At 27.9% G+C, this 25387-nt stretch overlaps 1 protein-coding gene across 2 annotated transcripts; it reads left to right on the top strand.

Annotated features, from left to right (window-relative positions):
• Positions 1-2051: 2051 nt before the first annotated feature.
• Positions 2052-24456, top strand: RhoL (Rho-like). Of its 2 annotated transcripts, XM_065498257.1 has the most exons (3): positions 2052-2225; positions 23111-23356; positions 23440-24456. In XM_065498257.1, exons 2-3 carry the CDS (start codon positions 23123-23125, stop codon positions 23758-23760), a joined length of 555 nt encoding a protein of 184 aa, XP_065354329.1. In that variant the 5' UTR covers positions 2052-2225; positions 23111-23122; the 3' UTR covers positions 23761-24456. The 2 variants fall into 2 exon arrangements, with proteins under 2 accessions (XP_065354329.1, XP_065354328.1); XM_065498256.1 differs by lacking the exon at positions 2052-2225 and having other exon boundaries at positions 23100-23356.
• Positions 24457-25387: the final 931 nt, after the last annotated feature.

Below are 25387 nucleotides of genomic sequence, written 5' to 3'. Positions count from 1 at the left end.
AATTAACACCTTGAACACCCTATCAAAATCTGTATATGGAGTAATATAGTCCGAAAGTTTGTGTACGATCGAAGGAAATTGGTCCAGAATACCCGCGTAACCATATATTCTCGATCACCAACATCCAGATGCGAGAAGCTCTCTTTATTGGAACAAGCTGCAGTGTAGTGCTTAGTGCCTCTAAAGGACTAGTTCTTAGTGCGCCAGTTATGCCAATGCAGGCTGATCTCTGGACTTTATATAGTTGGTCTACAACGGAGTTTCTTCTAGTTATAGTCCACCATACAAGAGATCAATGAGTAAGAATTGGATGTACTATAGCCGTATACATCCATTTAATTATGTTGGGACTACTGGTGCCCATCGTTGCCCTCTTAATCCTGTCTTGAGTATTCAGTTTCCATGATAATTTAGAGTCCAGGATAATACTTAGATATTTTGCATTATTTGAAAGGGAGATTTCGCAGTCTGATACTTGGAATCTTGGTCTCTGTCGTGAAAAGTACGAGTCCAGTTTTGCTTGGATTTACCCCAAGACCACTTTCCGTGGCCCAATTGTCGAGAAACCTTAAAGCTGTGTACATATTATCACTAATCACATCCGGAAATAATCCTGATACAAGTATCAATCCCTATTTGTCTAGTTTAATGTGAATCGAATTAATAACGATAAGCCATAGTAGTGGAGAAATCACACCGCCCAGAGGTTTACCTCGTCCAACTTGATTGGACTTAACGCTATTACCAAGATATGCTGTAACTATTCTTGATTTCAACATGGATGCTAACCAGTCGCTAATATATTCTTCAACATCTAGGTTAATAAGAGATTGGTGAATTGCAAGAGTAGTTACATCAGAAGTAGTCCAGGAAGGCTGCCATTGTGTGTTGCACTTGCACCCCAACGATTTGGGCCCTCTGTGTAATTTTTGCAAAAAAGTGATCGTTTTTCAGGCTCAAATCTAGCAAACAGTTCGGAAACGATTTTTTTACCTTTTTCCCCTGTTTTACCTTCATCCAACGTTCAAAATTCAAGGAAGCAATCAACTACAAAAATGTACCTAAGATCTCAATAAACAACTTTCTAGAGCTTCCTAGGAATGATTCTTAACACCGTTTAGGTAGATCAATATAAGTTAGTAAGAAAAACTAAAGTGAATTAAGTGTTTTGGGCCAAAAACTATTAAATTATTATAAATTAAAGCATACTTTTAGGCAGCTTTAAACAAATTATTTCTAAATTTATTTCCAATTTTTGAAAGTTGTTTGCGATTTTGATCTTGAAGATGAATTTTTTTTGATTTTATTTATTCACAATTTTTATTCTTTATGACAAGGGCTACAACTTTGCCTCAGAAAGTAAATCAAAATTCCGAACTGTTTGCAAGATATGAGCCTGATAAAATGAACACCTTTTTGCAAAAATTACTCCGAGGACCCAAATGTTTTGGGGTCCATAAAAAAGTGCATGACTTTGGGCAAAATTGGGAGACTTTTATCACGTAGTGGTGTCCGTATATGGTTATATTTCCATGACTCAAAAAATTACACACAGTGTTATGCAACCTAAATGATGGATAAAATCACTAGTTCGGAAAAGTCTCCTAGAACTGTTGGATATAACATCAAAAACATATGAATATATGCTGGTTCAATACCATGATAAACAAATAACAATTCCCGTTATCACTTACAAAAATAGTTGCCTTGCATCTGGCAACCTTTTCCTACTTGTTAGTTGAGAGAGGAGAGAGAATACGTTAAAAGAGAAACTCAAATTATGAATATGAGCAAGGTACTGCTACTTAAAGTATCTGAGAGATGCGAGTGTATTTATTTATTAGTATTTACTACATTATACATATTTGTGTGTTTTTCTATTTACAAAATTTCAATTCACACCATTAAGAGCACTTAACATGAGTATGATGACCGAATCTTGGCCACTGACTAGGGAGTTGTTAAGTGACTGCGTCAGTGATCGGTAATACGTTTTTACAAAATAGCAGCGGTAGTTTTTGTGTTTTGCCAAGATCAACAGCAACGGCAAACGAAAAACATAGAAAATAAAAATAATAAACGAAAATAAAAACACGATAAATTACAGTGGCTAAAGATATTAAAACTGAAAACACGTAAATTTTTCTTAAGAAAAGAAAAAAATATAAAAAAAAAATTAAAAACAAATTTTGAAAACCAAACAAATTTTTGGGGTGAAATTAAAAGTATGTTTTTTCTTAAATAAATGTTTGTAATTGAAATTTATGTTTTGTGGAATTTATTTTTTTTCATAAAAAAAAAATAAAATTTATTATATTAAGTGAAAAAAAAATTAATTACTAATTGTTAATGGTGCGTGTGTTATTATTAAAGAAATTAAATTTTTTTTTTTCAAAAAATGTTTAATTCTTTTTTCCGATATTTTTATACGTAATTGAAAATTGAATTAAAAAAAGTAAGAGAGTGACCTTGTGTTTTTTTATGTGTTTTATTTATTTATTCATATGTATTTGTTGTTTATTTCAAAAAAGCAACAACTACAATAGCAAAAAGCTAATTTAATGATAAAAACAAAATTTTTGTTTTAGACAAAAAAAGTATCTGTAAGTACGTTTAAAAAACTCTCCCATATCTGTGAGGTTGTTTTACCTGTTGATTAGCAATGGCCAACAAACAACCATAAAAACGAGTCAGTTTGTAGACGAGTACAAAAGTTGCTAAAAAAATAAATAAATTTCGAAAAAACATGATTTTATTATTAAAAAGTTTTAGTGTTTTTTTGCCATTATTTTTACAATAAAATAGAAAACGTGTTATTTTACTGATTTTCAAATTTTGTAACGTATTTCTGTTTAAAACGTCATCATATTTCTTTGTTGTTTTTATATTCAATTCAGCAAAAGTAGAGCAGTATATTGAATTTATCTGTCAGTTTGTAACAAAGTGAAATATTGATCAGATGATCTTATAATAGTGGCCGGCTCAAAGAGCTAACATAACGCATTTGTGTGAGTGCCTACCACTGGTCTATAGACTCTTTGACAATGTTATGCAATGATAGATCCTTAAACCAATACAAATTTAGGGTTTAAAAGTTTAATTATTCTCTGTTTATCCTTCCGTTCTTTCCACTTTTGGAGTACATTTATCATTTCGGCGCTGGGTTGTTAATATTCGACTTTGCCCATGAAAAAAATTGTTTTTATCATTCTCTTTTTTGTATTTTTTGCGATGTTTACAATTACATTTATATAAATCTAAATTTAAATATTTTTTAGATGACATTACTAAAATTCGTTTTTTCCCCACATTCACTCAACCCGCCAAGTACTTAATTCGTTCCTTAGTCCGACAGTCAGTCAGTTTTATATTTCTTTTAATTAATATTACACTCACACATCACTTGTTTTATGCGCCATTGGAATGTCTAATGAATCTTTGTAGTTTATTTTGTATCTTTTCTGTTCTGTTCATTCTTCATCATCTTCTCCAGTAGTTAGTTAACCAGCAAATAAACATTTTATTACATTAAATTCTCATGTTGTATGTGAATTCTTTAATGGCGATGTGAGGAGCACGAAAGATTTTAGTTTCTTTTGAATAATTTGTATGCTGTTTATTTAAGGCAGTATTTCACCTTATTTTCGGTTTTAAAAACAAACAAAAAATTGTTTTGCTCTTTCCAAAAATTTTGATTTTTACCAGTAGATTATAAAGTAAATACTTTCCAAATGTTTGATTTGTGGTTACGTCAATGCATAATATAGTGAGGTTCGTAAGAAAGTTTGGGAAATTTTTTTTAAATTATTAATATTAAATCTTTGCCTAAACACTTGCAGGTAATCTAGCATGAAGACAATTGTCACTTAAGTGTCTCTAAGTAAACTAGAGTGTAGTCACTTTAAAATTTTATTTTGTACTGCTCTTTAGAAAGTCGTAGGAAGGTTTGGTTTACAAGCAATCGGTTATTGGACTGTCTATGAAATCTCTTTTAACTTACTATTTAAGGACATGTTAAAATAACTAGTTATGTAGCTGATTAAGTAAACACTTAGGTAGCTAGTAAGGTAACTGATTCTATGTAACCGGTATGTGAATCCAATGCGTTGATTACTTTGGGCCTGCTATTAGACGGTCGCATTGTAATCCAAAAGGGTCAATTGACCCTTTTTTACTTGGTAATGAAAGTTTTTGATGTCAAGAATTAATAAAATTCTCAGTTAATTAAATAAAATTTACGCATAAGCAGTTTGGTTTTTGTCCAAATTTCCAATTTTTCCCCTCATATTAACTTAAAATTTTAAAATTTTTTTTTATGGGAAATTTTTGATTAATTCCCTTTAGATTTATTAATAACATTAATTTTCTTTCGAAAGTAATCGAGAACTTTAATTTTTAAAGAACATTTATAAAAAATGCAGCGATAACTATAATTGCTATATAACAAGATTAAAGTTATCGATAACTTTAATCTTATAAAGAAAAACTATTGATAACTTTAATTTTTTATAAGAAAGTTATCGATTACTTTAATTTTTGTGTGAATACAGAAAAGCTATCGATAACTTTACTTTTCTATAGAAAAGTTATCGATAACTTTACTTTTCTATAGAAAAGTTATCGATATCTTTACTTTTCTATAGAAAAGTTATCGATAACTTTACTTTTCTATAGAAAAGTTATCGATAACTTTACTTTTCTATAGAAAAGTTATCGATAACTTTACTTTTCTATAGAAAAGTTATCGATAACTTTACTTTTCTATAGAAAAGTTATCGATAACTTTACTTTTCTATAGAAAACCTATCGATAACTTTACTTTTCTAGAGAAAACTTATCGATAACTTTACTTTTCTATAGAAAACTTATCGATAACTTTACTTTTCTATAGAAAACTTATCGATAACTTTACTTTTCTATAGAAAACTTATCGATAACTTTACTTTTCTATAGAAAACTTATCGATAACTTTACTTTTCTATAGAAAACTTATCGATAACTTTACTTTTCTATAGAAAACTTATCGATAACTTTAATTTTCTATAAAAATGTTATCGATAACTTTACTTTTCTATAGAAATGTTATCGATAACTTTAGTATTTAAAAGAAAAGTTATCGACAACTTCAGTTTTTAAAAGAAAAGTTATCGACAACTTTATTTTTCTAAAGAAAAGTTATCGATAACTTTACTTTTCTATAGAAAACTTATCGATAACTTTACTTTTCTATAGAAAACTTATCGATAACTTTACTTTTCTATAGAAAACTTATCGATAGCTTTACTTTTCTATAGAAAACTTATCGATAACTTTACTTTTCTATAGAAAACTTATCGATAACTTTACTTTTCTATAGAAAACTTATCGATAATTTTACTTTTCAATAGAAAATTTATCGATAACTTTACTTTTCAATAGAAAATTTATCGATAACTTTACTTTTATCGATAACTTATTTTTATAAAGAAAATATATCGATAACATTAATTTTTTATAGAAAAGTTAACTTAAATTTTCTTTGGAAAATCTATCGATAACCTTAATTTCCTATAGAAAAGTTATCGATTTCTATAGAAATTTTAATGAAAACTCTTACATTTTCTTAGAAATTTTATTGATAACTCTAATTTATAAATCGATAACTTAGCATTTATAAAAAAAACTCTAACGACAGCTTGCAAAATTATCGATAACTTCATTTATCAAAGTTATTTGACTTCATAGAGAAGTTTTGATTATTTGAATTTTTATAGAAAAATTATCGATAACATTTTTTACAGAAAAGATATCGATTATTTAATTTTCTATAGAAATGTTATGTATAAAAAATTAAAGTTATCGATAAATTTTTTCCACAACATGAATTTTCTGTAGAAAATTTAACGCTAACTTGAATCTGTCAGAAACTTCACGGGACCAAAACTAAAAGAAACCTGACCTAAGAGTCATTATGTTTTAGTGAAATCGAAATAATAAGGTGAATTAAATATAGGGGGCAAAAAGTCTTTCTGAATCACTGCCACCCATAATGTCTATTTTATAAGAAATTCTGTTTAATTTTTTTTATTAACACTGAGTAATTTTACTTATTAATAAAATGCTTGTAATAATAAAATAAAAATAAAATTAAATAACCTAGAAACAAGATTTCTTTCATCTAACGATTAAACAATCCATTTTTTTTCTGTTATAAACGTAACTTTAAACAAATTTAGGTGTGCAAATATTGTTGCTACTTTTGAAAAAAGATAAGATTAGGTACTATTTATTTATTTACCAGAGAGTCTACAGTAATTCGTTTTATTAAATATTTTAAAACTAGAACTTTCCATTTTAACACTTTGTTTCAGTTTTAATAAAGCTTTTTAGTCTGCAAATTGAATTTTAGCAAATCTTTATTTACTTAAATAATTTGATACAAATGTTTGGGGATTTGACGTCAGTTTTGAAATATTTTCGGTGTGTTTATCTTTGTGCCACCCAAAAAGATTAACTGCATTTTAAACACTAAAGTACCCACAAAATATTTAGTACTTGTATTTCATAATTCTTAGAAATGATATAAATAAATGTTTTTGGCAGGCAATTGTTTAGAAAGTTAATTTATTTCGTAGCAATAAATTATTAAATAAAAATAACAATCACAATAATAATACTAAATGTTAACTCTCACTCTCTTTTTCAGTGGAAAATTAATAAAACATAAACCTAACAGAAACATAAAAACGGAAGTACTTTATCATGTTTTTGTAATTCTGTTTTTTTTCTCCTTCTACAATTTGTTTTTATTTTGTAATTAATACTTTTATTTTCATATAGAAAAAACAAAAACATGTAAATAAAGCCCGGTTAAATAATGTTTTGTTTGGTTTTTTTATCTCTTAAAAAAGTCTTGAAGTAAAGAATCGAGAAAAAAAAGAAGGCGTTTCTTGTAAATTAAAGATAAAATATGAATGAAAGGAAAATTAAATGAATTTAGATAATCTGGGAAACAAATTTGAGGATACATATTTAGGGCAAATATTGTGATTGAAATGTTTGACTTTGTTAGGCTTCTTTAAAACTTTAAAAATATTAAATAAATACTTCACGCTATTATGTTTTATTAAACATGAGAAGATTGATTTTTTTGTTTATATTTCTTTTAAAAATGTGTCATATATATTTTAAGATCGACGCATTTGTTGTACCCTGTTTTAAAAGGGTGTGCATTTGATAATTTCATATTAACACTATACGAGTAAATTTATCATATCATATTTCTGTTCTTCAGTGGTGAAGGCAACAACATAAAAAACCCATCTAAATGCGTAATAAATACGCTCATTAAACTTTATTTTTATTTCTGAAAATCTTCTTAATAAACAGAATTGTTAAAGAGTTAAATCAATAAATTGATTTAAAATTCTTTAAGAAATACACAGATCATGTGTTACAGACAATTTACAAAAAACTTTAATTTTTTAAAGAAAATATAATGTAACATTAGTTTGCATAAGCAAATTGTATCGATAACTTAAACTGTGTTTAGAAAATTTATTGCTTACTTCAGATTTCTATATAAAATGTATCGAAAACTTGATTTCTAAAGAAACTTAATCGATTTCTTGATTGATTTCTTGATTTCTAAAGAAACTTTAATTTAAGTTAGAAAATGTATCACAAAATTTATCAAAGTTACAACTTTCTATAGAAATTAAACAACTTAAATTTTCTAAAGAAAATTTTAATTTTTTATAGAATATTAATCTACACCTACAATTTTCTATAGAAAATTTATTGATAACTTTAATTTTTTAACAAAACTGTATCGATACTTTACTTTTCTATTGAAAAGTTATCGATAACTTTAATTTTCTATAGCAAAGTTATCGATAACATTAATATTCTATAGAAAAGTCATCGATAACTTTAGTTTTCTATAAAAAGTTATCGACAATTTTAGTATTTTAAAGAAAAGTTATCGACAATTTTAGTTTTTTAAAGAAAAGTTATCGATAACTTTATTTATCTTTGAAAAAGTAATAGATAACTTTAGTTTTTTAATGAAATGTTATCGATAACTTTATTTTTCTAATGAAAAATTATCGATAACTCTATTTTTCCACTGAAAAATTATCGATAACTTTATTTTTCTAAAGAAAAATTATCGATAACTTTAATTTTTTATAAGAAAGTTATCGATTACTTTAATTTTTTATAAAAAATGTATCGATAACTTTAGTTTTCTTTAGAAAAGTTATCGATAACTTTAGTTTTCTTTAGAAAAGTTATCGATAACTTTAGTTTTCTTTAGAAAAGTTATCGATAACTTTAGTTTTCTTTAGAAAAGTTATCGATAACTTTAGTTTTCTATAGAAAAGTTATCGATAACTTTACTTTTCTATAGAAAAGTTATCGATAACTTTACTTTTCTATAGAAAAGTTATCGATAACTTTACTTTTCTATAGAAAACTTATCGATAACTTTACTTTTCTATAGAAAACTTATCGATAACTTTACTTTTCTATAGAAAACTTATCGATAACTTTACTTTTCTATAGAAAACTTATCGATAACTTTACTTTTCTATAGAAAACTTATCGATAACTTTACTTTTCTATAGAAAACTTATCGATAACTTTACTTTTCTATAGAAAACTTATCGATAACTTTACTTTTCTATAGAAAAGTTATCGATAACTTTACTTTTCTATAGAAAAGTTATCGATAACTTTACTTTTCTATAGAAAAGTTATCGATAACTTTACTTTTCTATAGAAAAGTTATCGATAACTTTACTTTTCTATAGAAAACTTATCGATAACTTTACTTTTCTATAGAAAAGTTATCGATAACTTTACTTTTCTATAGAAAACTTATCGATAACTTTACTTTTCTATAGAAAAGTTATCGATAACTTTACTTTTCTATAGAAAAGTTATCGATAACTTTACTTTTCTATAGAAAAGTTATCGATAACTTTACTTTTCTATAGAAAACTTATCGATAACTTTACTTTTCTATAGAAAAGTTATCGATAACTTTACTTTTCTATAGAAAAGTTATCGATAACTTTACTTTTCTATAGAAAAGATATCGATAACTCTACTTTATTGTTTTATTTTCTAAAGAAAAGTATCAATAAAATTATTTATTACCTTAATTTTTTTAAAAAAACTTATAAACGATATCTTTAATTTTCTAAAGAAAAATTATAAATTTGTCGATAACTTTAATTTACATAATTTTATCGATAACAACAATTGTCCATAGAAAATCGACAGACAACTTGTATTTTCCAAAGAAAATTTATCGATAACTTTTGATTTCCACAGAAAATTCATTTTCTATAGAATATTTATCGATATTTTTTTTTTTTAAACAAACACAAACTGCAAAGCGCTTTGCTTATCTGCAGATACACCCAGAGTCTCTGGATGGAATCGAACCCGCAACCCTCAGATTAATAGTCCAGCACGTTATGACTACCCGATAAAAATTTATCGATAACATGTTTTACATTTTACAAAGAAAGGTAACATAAAATTTCTATAAAGAAAATTTATCGATAACTTTAATTTTCTATAAAAAAAATTTTGATAACTTTAATTTTTTAAAGGAAATTTATCGATAACTTAAATTTACATTTACAAAAATTAGCGATTACTTAATATTATATAGAAAAGTTATCGATAATTTTAATTTTGTATAAGAAATTTATCGATAACTTAATTTACATCAGAAAAGTTATCGATATATTGAATTTTATATCGACAATTTATCGAAATCTTTAATTTTTCTAAAAAATTAACGATCAATTCAATTGTCTAAAGAAAATTTATTGATAATTTTAATTTTCTTTAAAAAAATTTATCGATTTCCTAAAATTTCTATGAAATTTTTTAATATGTATCTTAAATTTTCTAAAGAAAATTGAAGAAACTTTGATAGAAAAACTAGTTATAGAAGCGTTATTACGAAGGGAATATTAGTTATTTAGCACTTCCGTAGAACTTGCTCCGATTGTGATAATTTCAAGTAAAAGTCATGGATTAAAGAACTGGTTCCAGAACCATTCCAAGCAATAGGTTCTGGCTTCGTACGTTTTTCCAAAGGAGAAAATTTCAAACAAAAATCATTGATATCAACGCCAAATTTGTATGAGTACTGGCTTTATTCATGCTTTCTAGAACTAGATATGGAACTAATACAGGGTTTCTTTATTATTCTTTAAAAAATTACAAAATTCAACTTCCCCTTAAACAATACCGTAAAATATTAATTGCATTTACGACAATTTAAACTGTGATTTCACCAAAAGTATAATAAAACATTAATCTTCTTAACTAATAGTAGATTAAACTCCTTTATAATCTGAGTTTAAGTACGATAATCTTTTATATTTATACTTAAACAAGGAATATTAATAATCGTAAAAACACTTGTTGTTTATAATAATTTGTATAAATTTATTTAAAAATCAATTGTTAAAACTATGTATGTGAACAGTATATAAAATAATAAATAAATTTATTATTATTATTACATATTTCATTTTATGTTCTCCAAATGTCAAATGTTTTGAACTTTTTTCTTTTAATTTCATTTTCTTTTCTTTTTTTTAAATACGTCGTCGTCTGCCATTTTAATCATTTCTTATTTGTAGAGCAGCTGAGCTGACTTGACTTGAAATTCATTTCAATCATTTCTTTTAGTTCTTTTGAACGAGTAATATGTATTTTCTTATCAATTCCATACCAGTTTAAGTCAGCAGCCGCATTAATTTTCCCTTTATACTAAAAAATTTTTTTTTAATAATTTTTATGAGTTTTTCTTTAAGTTCTTCTTAATCTTTTGTTAGTTCGTTTGGTTTAATGTTTATCAAGTGATTTTCTTTATAATATAATTTATATTCATATGACTACAAACAACTTCTTTGACTGAGATTTTTGGTTTTCTTTTTTATTTTCTTATTAAATATAGTATTTATGTATTTATATTTGTATTAACATAATATGGAATAATAAATTAAGTTGAAATGAGAGTCGATTATTTATTTATTATAAAAAGTTTTTCCAAAATAAAATCATTTAAATCCATAAAATTTGAATAAGTTACAAATAAGACATGATTTTTTAAGATAATCTTTTTGAGTTCGTAGTTTATGAGGCCAAAATTGTTACAAATCGATGGGAGATTTTTAATGATTTGTCACTTTATTAACAAAGATATTTTTAAAAATAATTCAAGGGAAATTTTTTAAATTAAGCATTTTTACTCAGAAATTTAAATTTTTGTGTTAGGTGGCAAGAAATTACATTTACCCTTGGCCAAAACCACATTTTATATCTATTCTAGTCTTTTGTGGTAAAAATAAAGAATTTGCTTCTAGATGATGTCTTTAAAAACACAACAAATGATGACTTTAAATTGTATGACAAATACTACAAGTACGTGATGCACACACAATATTCTTTAGTGAATCACTCATAAAATATAAATTAATAAAACAGTAATATTTAATTAGTTACATATAAAACATAAAATGTTAAATAAAATCACCCATAAGTCAATAAATAAAATAAAACAATTGAAAACTAAAAAAAAAAATCACGACAAAAACGTAAAATATTGAAAAAACCCAAAGAAAATTACAATAACAACAACAAAAAACTTGTGTAAATAGTAAGAAAAAAAAAAGCAAAAACAAACACGCACAACTGTAACAGTCATGTTTTTGATTTTTCATTATAAATAACAACAACAACAAGAATAGAAAAATCAAAATAAACCTGTTGCATTCCATAACACAGTTGTTTTGCTTTGTTTTGTTGTTGCTGTCATTTAATATGTTTTGTAGTGTGTGTATGCATGTGTTTGAACCGTTATTTACAATTGGTACTCGGTATTCTTGTACTCATTTGTTTTTTTGTTTTAAAATTAATATGGCGATTTTGTTGTTGTTTGTTGTTCAATGTTCCCTCATCATAATCTTGTTTGGTCACTTTTTTGGTCACAGGCAGCCGCAGCAGCATCCATCTTAAATGGCTGTGTGTTTTCTGTATGTGAGTTTATTTTATTATTTCTACAAAAATTCATAAAAATTCCAAGAAAATTGGGGTATTCTCCTCATTTTATTATTACTAACTTTAATTTGAAGCAATCAACAAACCAACCAGTCAACAAACAAAACAAAGCTCACATAAAATGACTCATTTTCAGTCAATACTACGCGCTTTTACAAAAAAAAACATTTTAAATCAAACCAGAAGATGCTAAACACAACCCAACAAACAGCATTTTAAATAAAAGGCTACAAAAAAAAGAAAGGCATTCAACAAAAAATAACTATTTTTTTTCTATTTCTATTGTTTTTTTATTTAATAAAAAAAAAAGAAATAGAAAACACAGTAATGTATGACTTTTAGAAAAGACTTTATAAAGAGTCATCAGTTTTCAAGTAACTTTTTTTTCTTTATTTATTCAATATTTTTTTTGAGTGATTCATCGTTTAAACACGTTCAAATTAACTTAATATGTAGTGTCAAATAATGTATTTAACAATATATCTAACAATGTGTATGATGATTGCCTACAATTTGAACATTTAATTAAAATATAAATATTTTTTTTTATTATCGTGGTAAAAGTCTGTTTTTGAGAGGAATTTTTTAAATACTTGTAAAAAAAAAATGTTTTATTTAAACAAATGTGTGAAACTATTTAAATATTGACATATTGGCCACCAGGTCTGTCACATACATTTTATTACTTCATTTGTAACACTTTAAAATTGTCGTCGGAGAGTCTGCTGTAGAGCTAATAAACAACTTGGGTAATCGCTATGTTTGCTTTAAGCATACCTCTAAAATACCCATTCAGCTCATCAACCGTTACCGATAAAATAGTAATATATTTAGCATTACACTTTTACCGTTTTATGCCCGTAATTTCAACAAATAGATATCTACGGTGTAAATTACCCAGCAGATAAATTTACCTTAAAGGTAACTTGAAATTAATTTCAAATCAATATCTACGGCTAAAAATTACCAAATATTTTTGCTCCATAAGTAACTAAGCAATAATAGATATCTATTTATTGAAATTATGGGCATTGAATCGGTAGGCAACCCTGGTATTTTCAATATAATAAAGCAAATATTTGAACGTTTTGTACAGTAAACTTTCGAATGTCCAAAAATATTTATGAGGAAGACGAGCTATAAATCCAAATTTTATGTCTCTGGTTGCAGACCTTTGGGCTGAATAATGTTATTCTTCCGAATATTTGAATTAGATTCAGAATTAAATAAAATATCTCTAACACGTTTTACAGTGGCTCAAGTAGGCTTTGATTTTTGTGTTTATATATTTCATGAAATATGATATGATTATTCAGTATGTCCTTTATAACACTTGAACCACTAACTGCCATTTACCGCTCTCGATACCCTAGCTGTAGCATCTAACATTAGGACAGCCACTTTGTCAAGCAGCTCACTTGGGTCCATTCAAAACCTATTCCATTAAGATACCCGAGGGGTAAAAAGCTGGGTATTTATAATACGCCCGTTGTCCCCGAGTTAAACCAACCAACCAATGAAGTAGTAGATTCCTCTAATATACATCATTGACAGCTCATCCAAGCATGATAAGAATGGGATTCTGAGGATGCGTTCCCTCAGGTTTGTCATAGCCGGGTATTGGTTTGTCATAGCCGGGTATTTGAGCAATCGAAATATTTTCATTTTGTTCGAGCTCCTCATCTGAGATAAAATCAATTTCGTTTGAAGAGGATACAAAAAAAAGGTGAAGAATTGATTTTCCAGAGCCCCACTCAAGGAAAACCAAAAATACCGCTTTCCTTTATTAACTATGTTGTAGCAGGAGTTGAGCTTAATAACTTTGCTGAACATCACTTTGCGATATTCGGGCATGTAGAATGTCAAATTGCATGAAAAAGGCACACAAAAATGACAATTTCCCCTAAGAAATCCCGAAAGCCCCGGTATTTTCGGGAACTGGATTCCCCGTTTGGCATCTCTAGTCCTAATCATACAGTGTGCTGTAATAAAGGAAACAATTAGCCTTATTTGCTCGAGATGGAATTCCATAACTAAATTCGTGCTGCTGTCATCATATACGGGCCAAGTCGACCTCGTTGTAACACAGGAAGGTTCATTTGTCCACCTGTTTTGTGCAGTCTCATGTAGTTTCTGTACAGTCATCTTGCATTTAACAAAGGAAATACCAGAAAAAGGGTTGATCGCTTCCTAATTCATCATCGCACCCCTTTTGGCCAATTCATCTGCTATACAATTACCCTGATTTACATCGTGTCCTGGTATCCATATAAGCGTTATCCTAGAATATCTCGATATCTCATTTAGGGATAACCGGCAAACCTAGATGTCGTGAAGACACCCGCAATTCCGTTAACATCAGCCTTGTCGATAATATCTCAGCCAATTGGTTGCCCGTTTAATAGCAGTAATTTCCGCCTGGAGAGCTGTATAGAAGTTAGGTATCCTGAAAGTAGGATTTTATTCCAAAGTTCTCAATAAAGAAACCTCCACCCAAGCTATTGCCCCTTTTTGAGCCGTTTTTCAGTTTGCGCTGGAAATGCCTATCGAAAAAAGATTTTGCGATTCAGTAATCGACATTACTATGTATGTACTCTTAATAAGTATCTTAGAGTGCCCAAGGTCCTTAACAGACCAGCATTCATTCTCACATCAAAATTGAGAGCCATTTGCATCACCATCAAATCAACTAGTAACCAGTTAAAAAAAGTAAAAAGTGGCTTAGATGAGGTAGACCTTATAGCGTAATCAGCATCGCGATAGTCCTTTGAACTCGTTCAGCGGCCTTCCGGTGAGTAGAATTCTCCAAGGCGTGGCACCACACCAGTACTCCATAACTAAAACAAGATAGGTTTAACAACTGCTTTGAAGATCCAATTGATACCGCTATGGATAATACCCCAGTTCAGGCGCTGGTCCAGGTCAACCATTTGGGGGGATAAATTAAATTTGTTCTACAAATTTCTCATTTTCCTTTTTTATATGAAAATTTTTCGTTTTTTCTATTTCAACCGCTCTGGATCCGCGCCTGCCCTAGTTAGTACCAATTGCCCTTTTGCAAGAGTACATGGCAACATGGCCTTATTAATGCTGTTCTGAATGTTTAGATTCCACGAAAAATTTTTGTCTAGAATGTTGTACTTTGCATTATCCCTGATCTCAAGTCTAATTTCATTCAGTCTAGGTGGTCTAAAGTCATCTATCTTGTACCTCTTAGTGTATAGAACCAATTCCGTCTCGAAACACTCCACTCACTCAGTGTACTTAATGCCGATTCCATACAACTAGATATTGTATCCAGATATTAATGCAACATCATCAGCTTACGCAACTGTTTTGATCTAACATTAGTCCCATGTACTTCTGAATAATTTTTTTTCCTTCTAGCCATATTTGTCATATTCTGATGTTGTTGTAACAGGACTGCTATGGTTGAAACTTCGGATCGATACAATAGTCTTTAAGTTTACAATCTTTGACCGAGAGTGAACCGAGAGCGACATCTTATTACGATTTTAATTTTGGTGCTTGCTATAGTTGTCCATTTGAATTCCACAAGTGGTCAAAACGTAGTCTATTCGTTGAGGTGCTCTGATACAGTACAATTGATCTTGTCTGCATACCATATCGATAGGCATGACTTGCAAACACAACGATTGTGGAGAAAAGTATAGGATGTGAGTTAAAAAGGTAAGGGAAAAATACGATAGTTCTATCTTTCCCAGAAATTAATTTTTATGAATTTATTAATTATAAAAATATTAATTAACACTTACTTTATAAATCTAGACAACTTGTTCTCTGATTAGATTTGTTTTATATTTGTGTAAATTATTATTTAGCATAATGAACATATAACTTGTATTAATATTAATTAAAATTTTCCCCTTTTAATGATGTTTATCTTTATTGTTTTTCCATATCTCGTTTCATTTGTCCTTAAACATTTTATGGCCATTAATTGTATGTGAATTAATACTTTTGTGAGTTTTGATAATATCTTTCATTTAGTCGGACATGTTCATCAGATAATGAACGATTATAATAATCGATTATTTGATTGGTAAAATTAAAATCTATAAAGTAAAGTTTTTAAAATTTAAACTAAAAATCAATGTCATTTAAAAAGTTTTTAAATTAAAGAAGTGGTAAAAGAGTAAATAACACATACAGACTGATGACAAGTGACATTTTGAAATTTGGTAAATAGACATTTTTTGACATAATTTGCTCAAGCTGAACTTTACCCCCTGTCTATACTTGACAAATATTTATCATAACAATTAATGACGTTTGTTGTCAAGACAAAGTTGTCTGAGCAAAAGCACTAACAATTTTGTCATAACGAAGCAATAATACTAATAAATGGGGACTATACCTGATAATTTTGTATCTTGACAAACATTTTGACGTTTATCATGATACAAATTTATCAGGTATAGACAGGGGGTTATATACTAAAATATTATTTAGGAAGCAGTTGAAATTAATAATTTCGAAACGAAATTATACAAATTAATTCTATTCAATTTGTTAAAATGGGTTTTTGACATGTGAGCCAAATTGTTTGACAGCTGTCATTCTTTCTCTTAATAATTAGTATAAATATTTATATTTCAGTTTATATTTAACAAAATATGCTTCAGCTATCAGCGTCCAAAATATGTACAAAACCATTATGAACAGATTTATAGTTTTTTTAACGAATTTTGCCACATTGTAAGGGCTATAAGCTGAAAAATGCGCATAAATTTGATTCAAATCGCTTTAACCGATTAATCTTTAAACGTTTACCACAATCACTTAATTGTCTAATAATAAAACAATATCAAATAAAACAATACAAAAAAACTGCTAACAATTTCCTGTAACATAATCGTGAGATTATTCCTTTTTTTGCAATTTTGTCACTATTTTAATAAACTGTATAGAGCTTGTAAAGCACAATAAAAAAAGTTATATATAAATATATCGCAAATACCACTTTTCTATATATAAAAAAGTAAGTAAAATAAGTACATGCTCCTACCATGTTATCTTATCATTTTGTTATACCCTTCAGCTTCGTGAGAAGGGTATATATAAGTTTGTCATTCCGTTTGTAATTTCTACATTTTTCATTTCCGACCCTATAAAGTATATATATTCTGGATCCTTATAGATAGCGGAGTCGATTAAGCCATGTCCGTCTGTCTGTCTGTCTGTCTGTCTGTCTGTCTGTCTGTCTGTCTGTCTGTCTGTCTGTCTGTCTGTCTGTCTGTCTGTCTGTCTGTCTGTCTGTCTGTCTGTCTGTCTGTCTGTCTGTCTGTCTGTCTGTCTGTCTGTCTGTCTGTCTGTCTGTCTGTCTGTCTGTCTGTCTGTCTGTCTGTCTGTCTGTCTGTCTGTCTGTCTGTCTGTCTGTCTGTCTGTCTGTCTGTCTGTCTGTCTGTCTGTCTGTCTGTCTGTCTGTCTGTCTGTCTGTCTGTCTGTCTGTCTGTCCGTCTGTCTGTCTGTCTGTTGAAATCAGTTTTCTGAAGACCCCAGATATCTTCGGGATCCAAATCTTCAATAATTCTGTCAGACATGCTTTCGAGAATTTTGCTATTTAAAATCAGCAAAATCGGTCCACAAATGGCTGAGATATGAGGAAAAAACCAAGACAACCTCGATTTTTGACCAATTTTTGACCTATATCTGGATTACTAAGACATTAATATAGACAATATGGATATCTAATGATAGATATTTCAAAGACATTTGCAACGACATATATAAGGCCATATTAAGTTGGACCTACAATGGGTCAAAATCGGGAAAAAAAATTTTAACCCGAATTTTTTTTTTCAAAAAAAAAAATTTAAAAAACCAAAAAAAAATTTTTAAAATTTAGAAAAAAAAAATTTTTAAATTTAAAAAAAAAAAATTTAAATTTAAAAAAAAAAAAAATTAAAATAAATTTTTTTCCAAAAAATGAAAAAAAAACAACTAAAAAAAAATTAAATTTTGTTTACCTAAAAATATTTAAAATTTTGAAGTATAATTTCGTGAAGGGTATATAAGATTCGGCACAGCCGAATATAGCACTCTTACTTGTTTTTATATATATTTTTTTTATATAAAAAAACCAGCAAAAAAAAAACTGTTTGAACTCATATTCAAAGTCGATTATTAAATAAATTCCATTACAAAATATGAAAATACATGTACCTACTCGTTTTAAAGACAGCGTAGAAAGAAAAAAAAACATAACTCTAATGATTCATTTACCTTTTTATGGGATCCGCCATAGGAAATGAGGCGTTCACACACGTACTAGTAGTCATACCATTTGTAATACATGCTTTGGAATTTATAGCAAAGTATGGAACTTGAAAACATTTCGATTTGTTTTAAATAACAATAATCATTTGTTTTTACAGTGGCTGCTATAAATAAGGATTTGCCTAAAGAGTTTTTAATTAAAAATCGTTATGATGATTTCATTGCTATGGATAAATTTAAATAATCTTGATTTTGAGTATTTGATTTAACTTGTTCCCAAGTTGTATTCCCTCTTTGATATCAAGATATTTTAGTTTAATTTGTCTTAAGATATTGTTACTTGTCTGTCTATAATTGACAAATATTTATCATAACAATTAATAATGTTTGTTGTCAAGACAAAGTTGTCTCAGCAACACAAAGTATACAGAGGCGTCAAATTTGACAGTTCAAAAACACTAAAATCCGCTTTTTTTGAAATTGTTTCGATAGAAAGAGAAAACAAATTTGCGGTTTAATACAGACAGTGCATTAAAACAAGCAACTATATAAATAAGCACAAAACCAAACCAGTTAAAATTGTTTCGAGCGAAAGAGACAAATATATATTTTTTGCCGTGTCGCCTCTGTATACTTTGTGTCAGCAATTTTGTCATAACGAAGCAATAATACTAATAAATGGAGACTATACCTGATAATTTTTTATTTTGACAACCATATTGACGTTTATCATGACACAAATGTATCAGGTATAGAAAAAGGGTTATGTTAAACTGTAAACAAATTTAACTTTAACCAGGCATTAAATCGAGTAAATCATGTGAATTCGATTTACAGAACATCAAAACTTTACTCGGATACGATTTATAGATTTGTTAATAGTAAAACCAAAGCTGTTGTTAAAGTTAACTTTAGATTAAATTTGTATTGTTTCCTTAAGACTTAATTTTTAAAACAATATTAGTTCGGTAACGGTATCTATGGGGATAATGTTAGTTTAATGGTAAAGTTAGACAATCTTGGTATTCTACAACAAAATAAATTTGAAAAGCCCAGCCTTTTTGTGGTATAAACTGTTTTACAAGTCTCTCACTGATAGCGGAGGGAGATTTATAGACCAAGAGGACAGCATAATAGGAACATATCATAGAGGTTTGCGTTAGAAAAAATAAGGAATTGAGTTATTGGTAAGCAGGAGTTAATTTTAATACATTTTTATGAGATTTGAAAAAGGCATTTTAAAAGCAATTTAAAGCAATTTAGCGGTAACGATGTTTTGGATTATATATTTAAATGTTTTTTTGGTCCCGCGATTTGCTAGTATTTCAGTAACGATTTATAATAATAACTGTAAAAATTAACAAGTAAGAGAGTTATATTCGACTGTGCCGAATCTTATACACCCTTCACCAAATTATACTTCAAAATAAAAATTTTAAATATTTTTTTTCCAGTTGTTTTTTCATTTTTTGGAAATTTTTTTTTATAATTTTAAATTTTTTTCTTTTAAATTTAAAATTATTTTTTTAAATTTAATTTTTTTTTATTTTTTCAATTTTTTTTAAATATTTAGCGAAAAAAACTTTTGGTGGAAAAAAAATTCGGGTTAAAAAATTTCCGATTTTGACCCATTGTAGGTCCAAATTACTATGTTCTTATATACATACATACGTCATTGCAAAGGTCTTTGAAATATCTATCATTAGATATCCTTATTTTCTATATTAATGACATAGTAATCCAGATACATATATGTAGGTCACAAATAGGGTTTTTTTCCCGGGAATTCCCGGTACAAATTTCCCTGGAATTTTGCCAATTTTTCACTACCCGATTCCCGGGATTTTTAGTCGGGAATCCTGGGAATTAAAAACTGACGAAAATACATACAAAACAAGTTAGAACTCTGTTTTTTTTCACCAAAAAACAGTGAAAAGTTTTTTTTACATTTTTTGCTTATAATCTTGGTTATAATAGACTGCTTTTTATTATTATTTATTTGGGGTTTTTCGTATGAAAATTTAAAAAGAGAATTCATTATTTATAGAATTTATTTCTTATTGAATCATTCTAATTTCTTCTTCGAAACCATAACAAAATAGCTTCAAAAATTTATTAAATGATTAAATTGTTCTTCAATTAAAATCTAGTACAAAAAGGTTTAAGACAATTTTTTCAATTAATTAATTTTGTAAATGACTGATTTAACAAAAATTTAATCATTCAAAGTTTGAATAAATTCTGTTATTAATTAACTTTAAAATTAATTCAGTTTAAACAAAGCCTTTGGAATGAATCTAAAAAATTAAATATTAGGAATGGATTTATGGAATGAAAGGCTGACATTTTTTAATTACGAATTAAGATTTTAATGAATTAAGCTCAAATTTTATTAATAAATTCGAAGATCCGATATTTTATAATTATAACACTATGTTTTTATATGAAATTTGTCTATAATATTCCTTATTTACAGTATCATTATATATTTCGGGAATAGCCGGGTACCCGGGAATGTAATCAAAAAAGGTCGGGAAATTAAAAACCCTAGTCACAAATCGAGGTTATCCTGGTTTTTTTCCGTATATCTCAGCCATTTCCAACCGAGCAGGAGATATTGATGTATGAATCGCGTATATAAATTATTTGGGGGCTTCAGAAAGTTGATTTCAACAGAAATGAAAATGTAGAAATTACAAACGAAATGACAAGCTTATATATACCCTTCTCACGAAGCTTCGCGAAGGTGAAGTGTATAAAAATAATTTAACAAAATTAGTCATACATATATGTATGTATTCGATTTTAAGTTCTGTAGTTTTTACGGAAAAAATGGTAATTTTCAAAATTTATAATTATTTATAGAATAACGCTAACGATATTTTCGATTATTACGTTAACGGTATTTTAGCGATAACGGTAATTACAGATATGTATTTCCAAAACTGTATTTTAGCGGTAACGTTAGTTGAGATGAGAGGGTATTTTAGGGGTAACGATAGCTTAGCGATAACGGTAGCCAACCTTAATTTGGTGAAGATTTTTATAAATTCAGAGATGTCAAATCTGACAGCATCGTAAATTTGACGTAAATTTTAATAGAACAAGTGTAAGTAATATTTTGTTAGTGGTAATTATAGATATTTCGGTAACGGTAGTTCAGCTGAAAGGGTATTTTAGGGGTAACGATAGCTTAATTTGGTAAAAATTTTATAAATTCAGAGCTGGAAAATTGTTAAAAGAATAATGAAGTAATATATGCATTTTAAAGTGACTTGAAAATATCAACTGAATCTAAAATTTAAATTTAAGCTTTCCCATCCCACGATTTTTAGCGATTGTCTGTCTAAATGTGTGACCCTACATGACAAATATTTACTCAAAAATGTGTAACCACTTTTATTAGCACAAATTTGTTTGACGTGTTTACTCTTACAAGTGTTTTGTAAGATCAAACAGCATCAAATAAAATAAAACAATTTTTTAGTTTTGAATAGGCGTAGTAAAAGGAGTTTTTGAAATAAATAAAAGAGTTTTTCGTCAAATATTTGCCATGTGTGACCCTACTTTAAGTTAATACATCAATAGGATGTCGAACATCTATCTGACTTCGACTTCTGCTGATGAGTTCACCGTGTTTATCTAGATTTCCGAATTCAATCATGTTTCTAATTAGTTCTAGAAAGAATTTAGTGGGCGACGGAAATTAGAATCACTAAATCAGCGCAGAAAATTAAATGCTAGAGACACTGATCCATTAGGTGGTTAGATTTGAGTTATAAAATTTTGGTACTGTTACTCATTAGAGGGTTAATTTCTACTATAATTGATTGACAATTTTGCGGTTTTGTAACATATTAATAATTGTAGAAAAAGACAACTACATGATTTATGGTTTAATAATAAATAGAATAAATTACTCATACTGGGGATTTTTTTTATAGAAAAGTTATAAACTGATTCAGTGTCAGTAAAAATTATCAGCTGTTTACCAATAGGTAAGAGCTAAATTTAATGTCGCTGCAAAGTGCAAAATGTTTTAGAGCTTTTTCAATATTATAGCGTTTGCATCACTCTCTCTCTCTGTCTCTCTCCCTTTTCAATATGGCGAAACTAAAACCAAGGAGAAAGTAAATGAAATGAAGAAAATAAACAAAGATAAACAATAGCGGAGTTCAATATTAAGTGCAACAGTATTGCACCATTGAAAATGCAAAATTTCACAGCAATCCCTAGATTGCTATGAAATTTTGCGATGTTGCAAGGTCATTTGCACTTAATACTCAAATCCACTGTTTATTTAAAAACATTGTCTCAAAATTTGTAAAATGATATCAAAGTTTTGTTGGCATTTTAGTTTTTATTTATAATTCCCACCCTATATATACAAGGTTATTTTAAGAAGGTTATTTTAAGAAGTTAAATATTACTTAAGAACTTTTGTAAATTTTTGAAATTCCTTGGAACTGCAGCAATATTAGCAATTTGTACACAAACTACAATTAGCAATTTGATAATTTTTCAAGCATATTTATTTTTACCACATCATTCGTACACAATGAAAATAAATAAATAAACTGTGCGGCAATATGTTGAAGAAAAACACCAAGAAAACAAAAGGTCATTACTCTCAAAATTGCAACATTGAATAATTTGGCAATATTTACAAGTTTAAATGACACTACACTTCCGTTTATGCAACCAAAATATAATTTTATTTGTTTTAAATATGTTTTTTGTATCTGTTTTGGTTAAAACATGTGTTAATGAATATTAATTTTATGGTTTTTTGTCTTTTTAGTAAACAGAAATTATGTCGAATAGTGTGCGTCCTTTAAAAATCACCATAGTTGGTGATGGTATGGTGGGAAAGACTTGTATGCTGATAACCTACACACAAAATGAATTTCCTGAAGAGTATATACCCACAGTTTTTGACAATCATGCCTGCACCATAACGGTTGATGATAAGGAATACAGTTTGACTTTGTGGGATACAGCGGGTCAGGAGGATTATGAACGTTTAAGACCTTTAAGTTATCCAAATGTAAGTTGTTTTTTTTAAAGAATTTTAAATAAAACAAAAACACAATTTAACAAAATTCACCCTACTTTTTTTTATTATTTTAGACCAGTTGTTTCCTCTTGTGCTATTCCATCAGCAGTCGAGCTTCCTTTGAAAATATCAAAAGCAAGTGGTGGCCTGAAATTCGCCACTACTCCAACAATGTACCTGTCGTTCTAGTGGGCACTAAATTGGATTTGCGCATTGCGAATTCCGAAAAGTTCGTTACCACAGCCGAGGGACGTCGTTTGAAAAAGGAAATCCATGCCCATTCTTTGGTCGAGTGCTCGGCCAAGAAAAAGAATAACCTACAAAATGTTTTCGAAGAGGCCGTGAGAGCTGTAGAAAAGAAACCCAAAAGTAAGCCCCAATGTAGAATTCTTTAGTGCAAAAGAATAGAAGAAAGCAACATTTTAGCCTGGTACTAAATAAATCAAATGTGTGTGTGTTGTTGTTAAAAGTATTTATTTCAATACTTTAGTTTTAATCTAAACTAATTATTAAAGTATGTAATATAACTATTGAAATTTATAAACATTTTTTATGTAATTATTACCAACTTTTAAAAGAAACTATAAGTTTCTTTAAATTGTTTATTATTTTATGATTTTCGAAAACTTTCTTGAAATTTCCTTTTATTTTTTAAATTAATTTAAGTGTTATTAATTATTCCTATAACGATTTTTTTTTTAAATAATTTAATATTGATTAAACGTTTATTTCCATACCTTAAGAAATATTGTTTATTTTTCTTTTTTATTTCTAAAACTATTTTTCTATATTTCCTTTTTTATCACGATTTGACCAAAGTTTTTTTTTATGTTCATGTTAAAATATTATTTTTTTTAGATTTTTTTGTTTGTTTATTTAACAAATTTATTAATAATTTATCTAGTAATTTGTATAAAACTGAAATCCAAAAAAAAAAGCAACAAAATAAACAATTATGTATTTAATAAGTAATTAATTTTTATTTATGTATATTTTTTTAATATACCATCAAAACATATGTACTATATACATATATGCATGATGTATGTAGTAATTATAATATTTAATAAACTAGTCATATATAAACAAAATTTAAATCGTGTTTTGAATTTTATTCTAATTATGTATGCCAAATATCATGGCTAAAAAATTTTAAATATTTTTAGGTAAACAAAGTTCCAAAGTTGTTTTTTTCATTTTTTGGAAAAAAATTTTAAAATTTTTTAAATTTTAATTTTTTTTTTAAATTAAATTTTTTTTTTTTTGGTGAAAAAAAAATTCGGGTTAAAAAATATTTTTTCCGATTTTGACCCATTGTAGGTCCAACTTATATACGTCGTTGCAAAGGCCTTTGAAATATTTATCATTAGATATCCATATTGTCTATATTAATGACTTAGTAATCCAGATATAGGTCAAAAATCGAGGTCGCCCTGGTTTTTTCCTCATATTTCAGCCATTTGTGACCGATTTTGCTGGTTTTAAATAAGAAACTTCTCGAAAGCATGTCTGACAGAATTATTGAAGATTTGGATCCCGAAGATATCTGGGGTATTCAGAAAATTGATTTCAACAGACAGACGGACAGATAGACATGGCTTAATCGACTCCGCTATCTATAAGGATCCAGAATATATATACCTTATAGGGTAGGAAAATTATATTGTGGAAATTACAAACGGAATGACAAACTTATATACAGTGGTGGCCAGGAATTTAAGACAAAAACTGTTTGCTAAATTCCATGTTATTGGCAATTATTTTTTTAAATATTTCCACAAATATGTATGCATGAGGACTGTTTTAACACACAAGTGTGTTTTATTCGACTGTGTCAATTCATACATATTCACCATGAACACATCAAATTTTTCGACAACGTGACCAAAAATTTTTTTTTTAATAAACATATTTTCTCACATTTATATCATTATAATTTTATTATTATAAAATATTCGGACCAAATTTCGTATTTTTAGTTCTATTAGTTTCGCTGATATCATGTTATTAACAGCGGATATT

Source organism: Calliphora vicina, chromosome 1 (assembly GCF_958450345.1).
Source record: "Calliphora vicina chromosome 1, idCalVici1.1, whole genome shotgun sequence".
NCBI classification, from domain to species: domain Eukaryota; kingdom Metazoa; phylum Arthropoda; class Insecta; order Diptera; family Calliphoridae; genus Calliphora; species Calliphora vicina.
The sequence above is the reverse complement of the archived record's forward strand: the minus strand, read 5'-3'. Positions and strand labels throughout refer to the sequence as shown.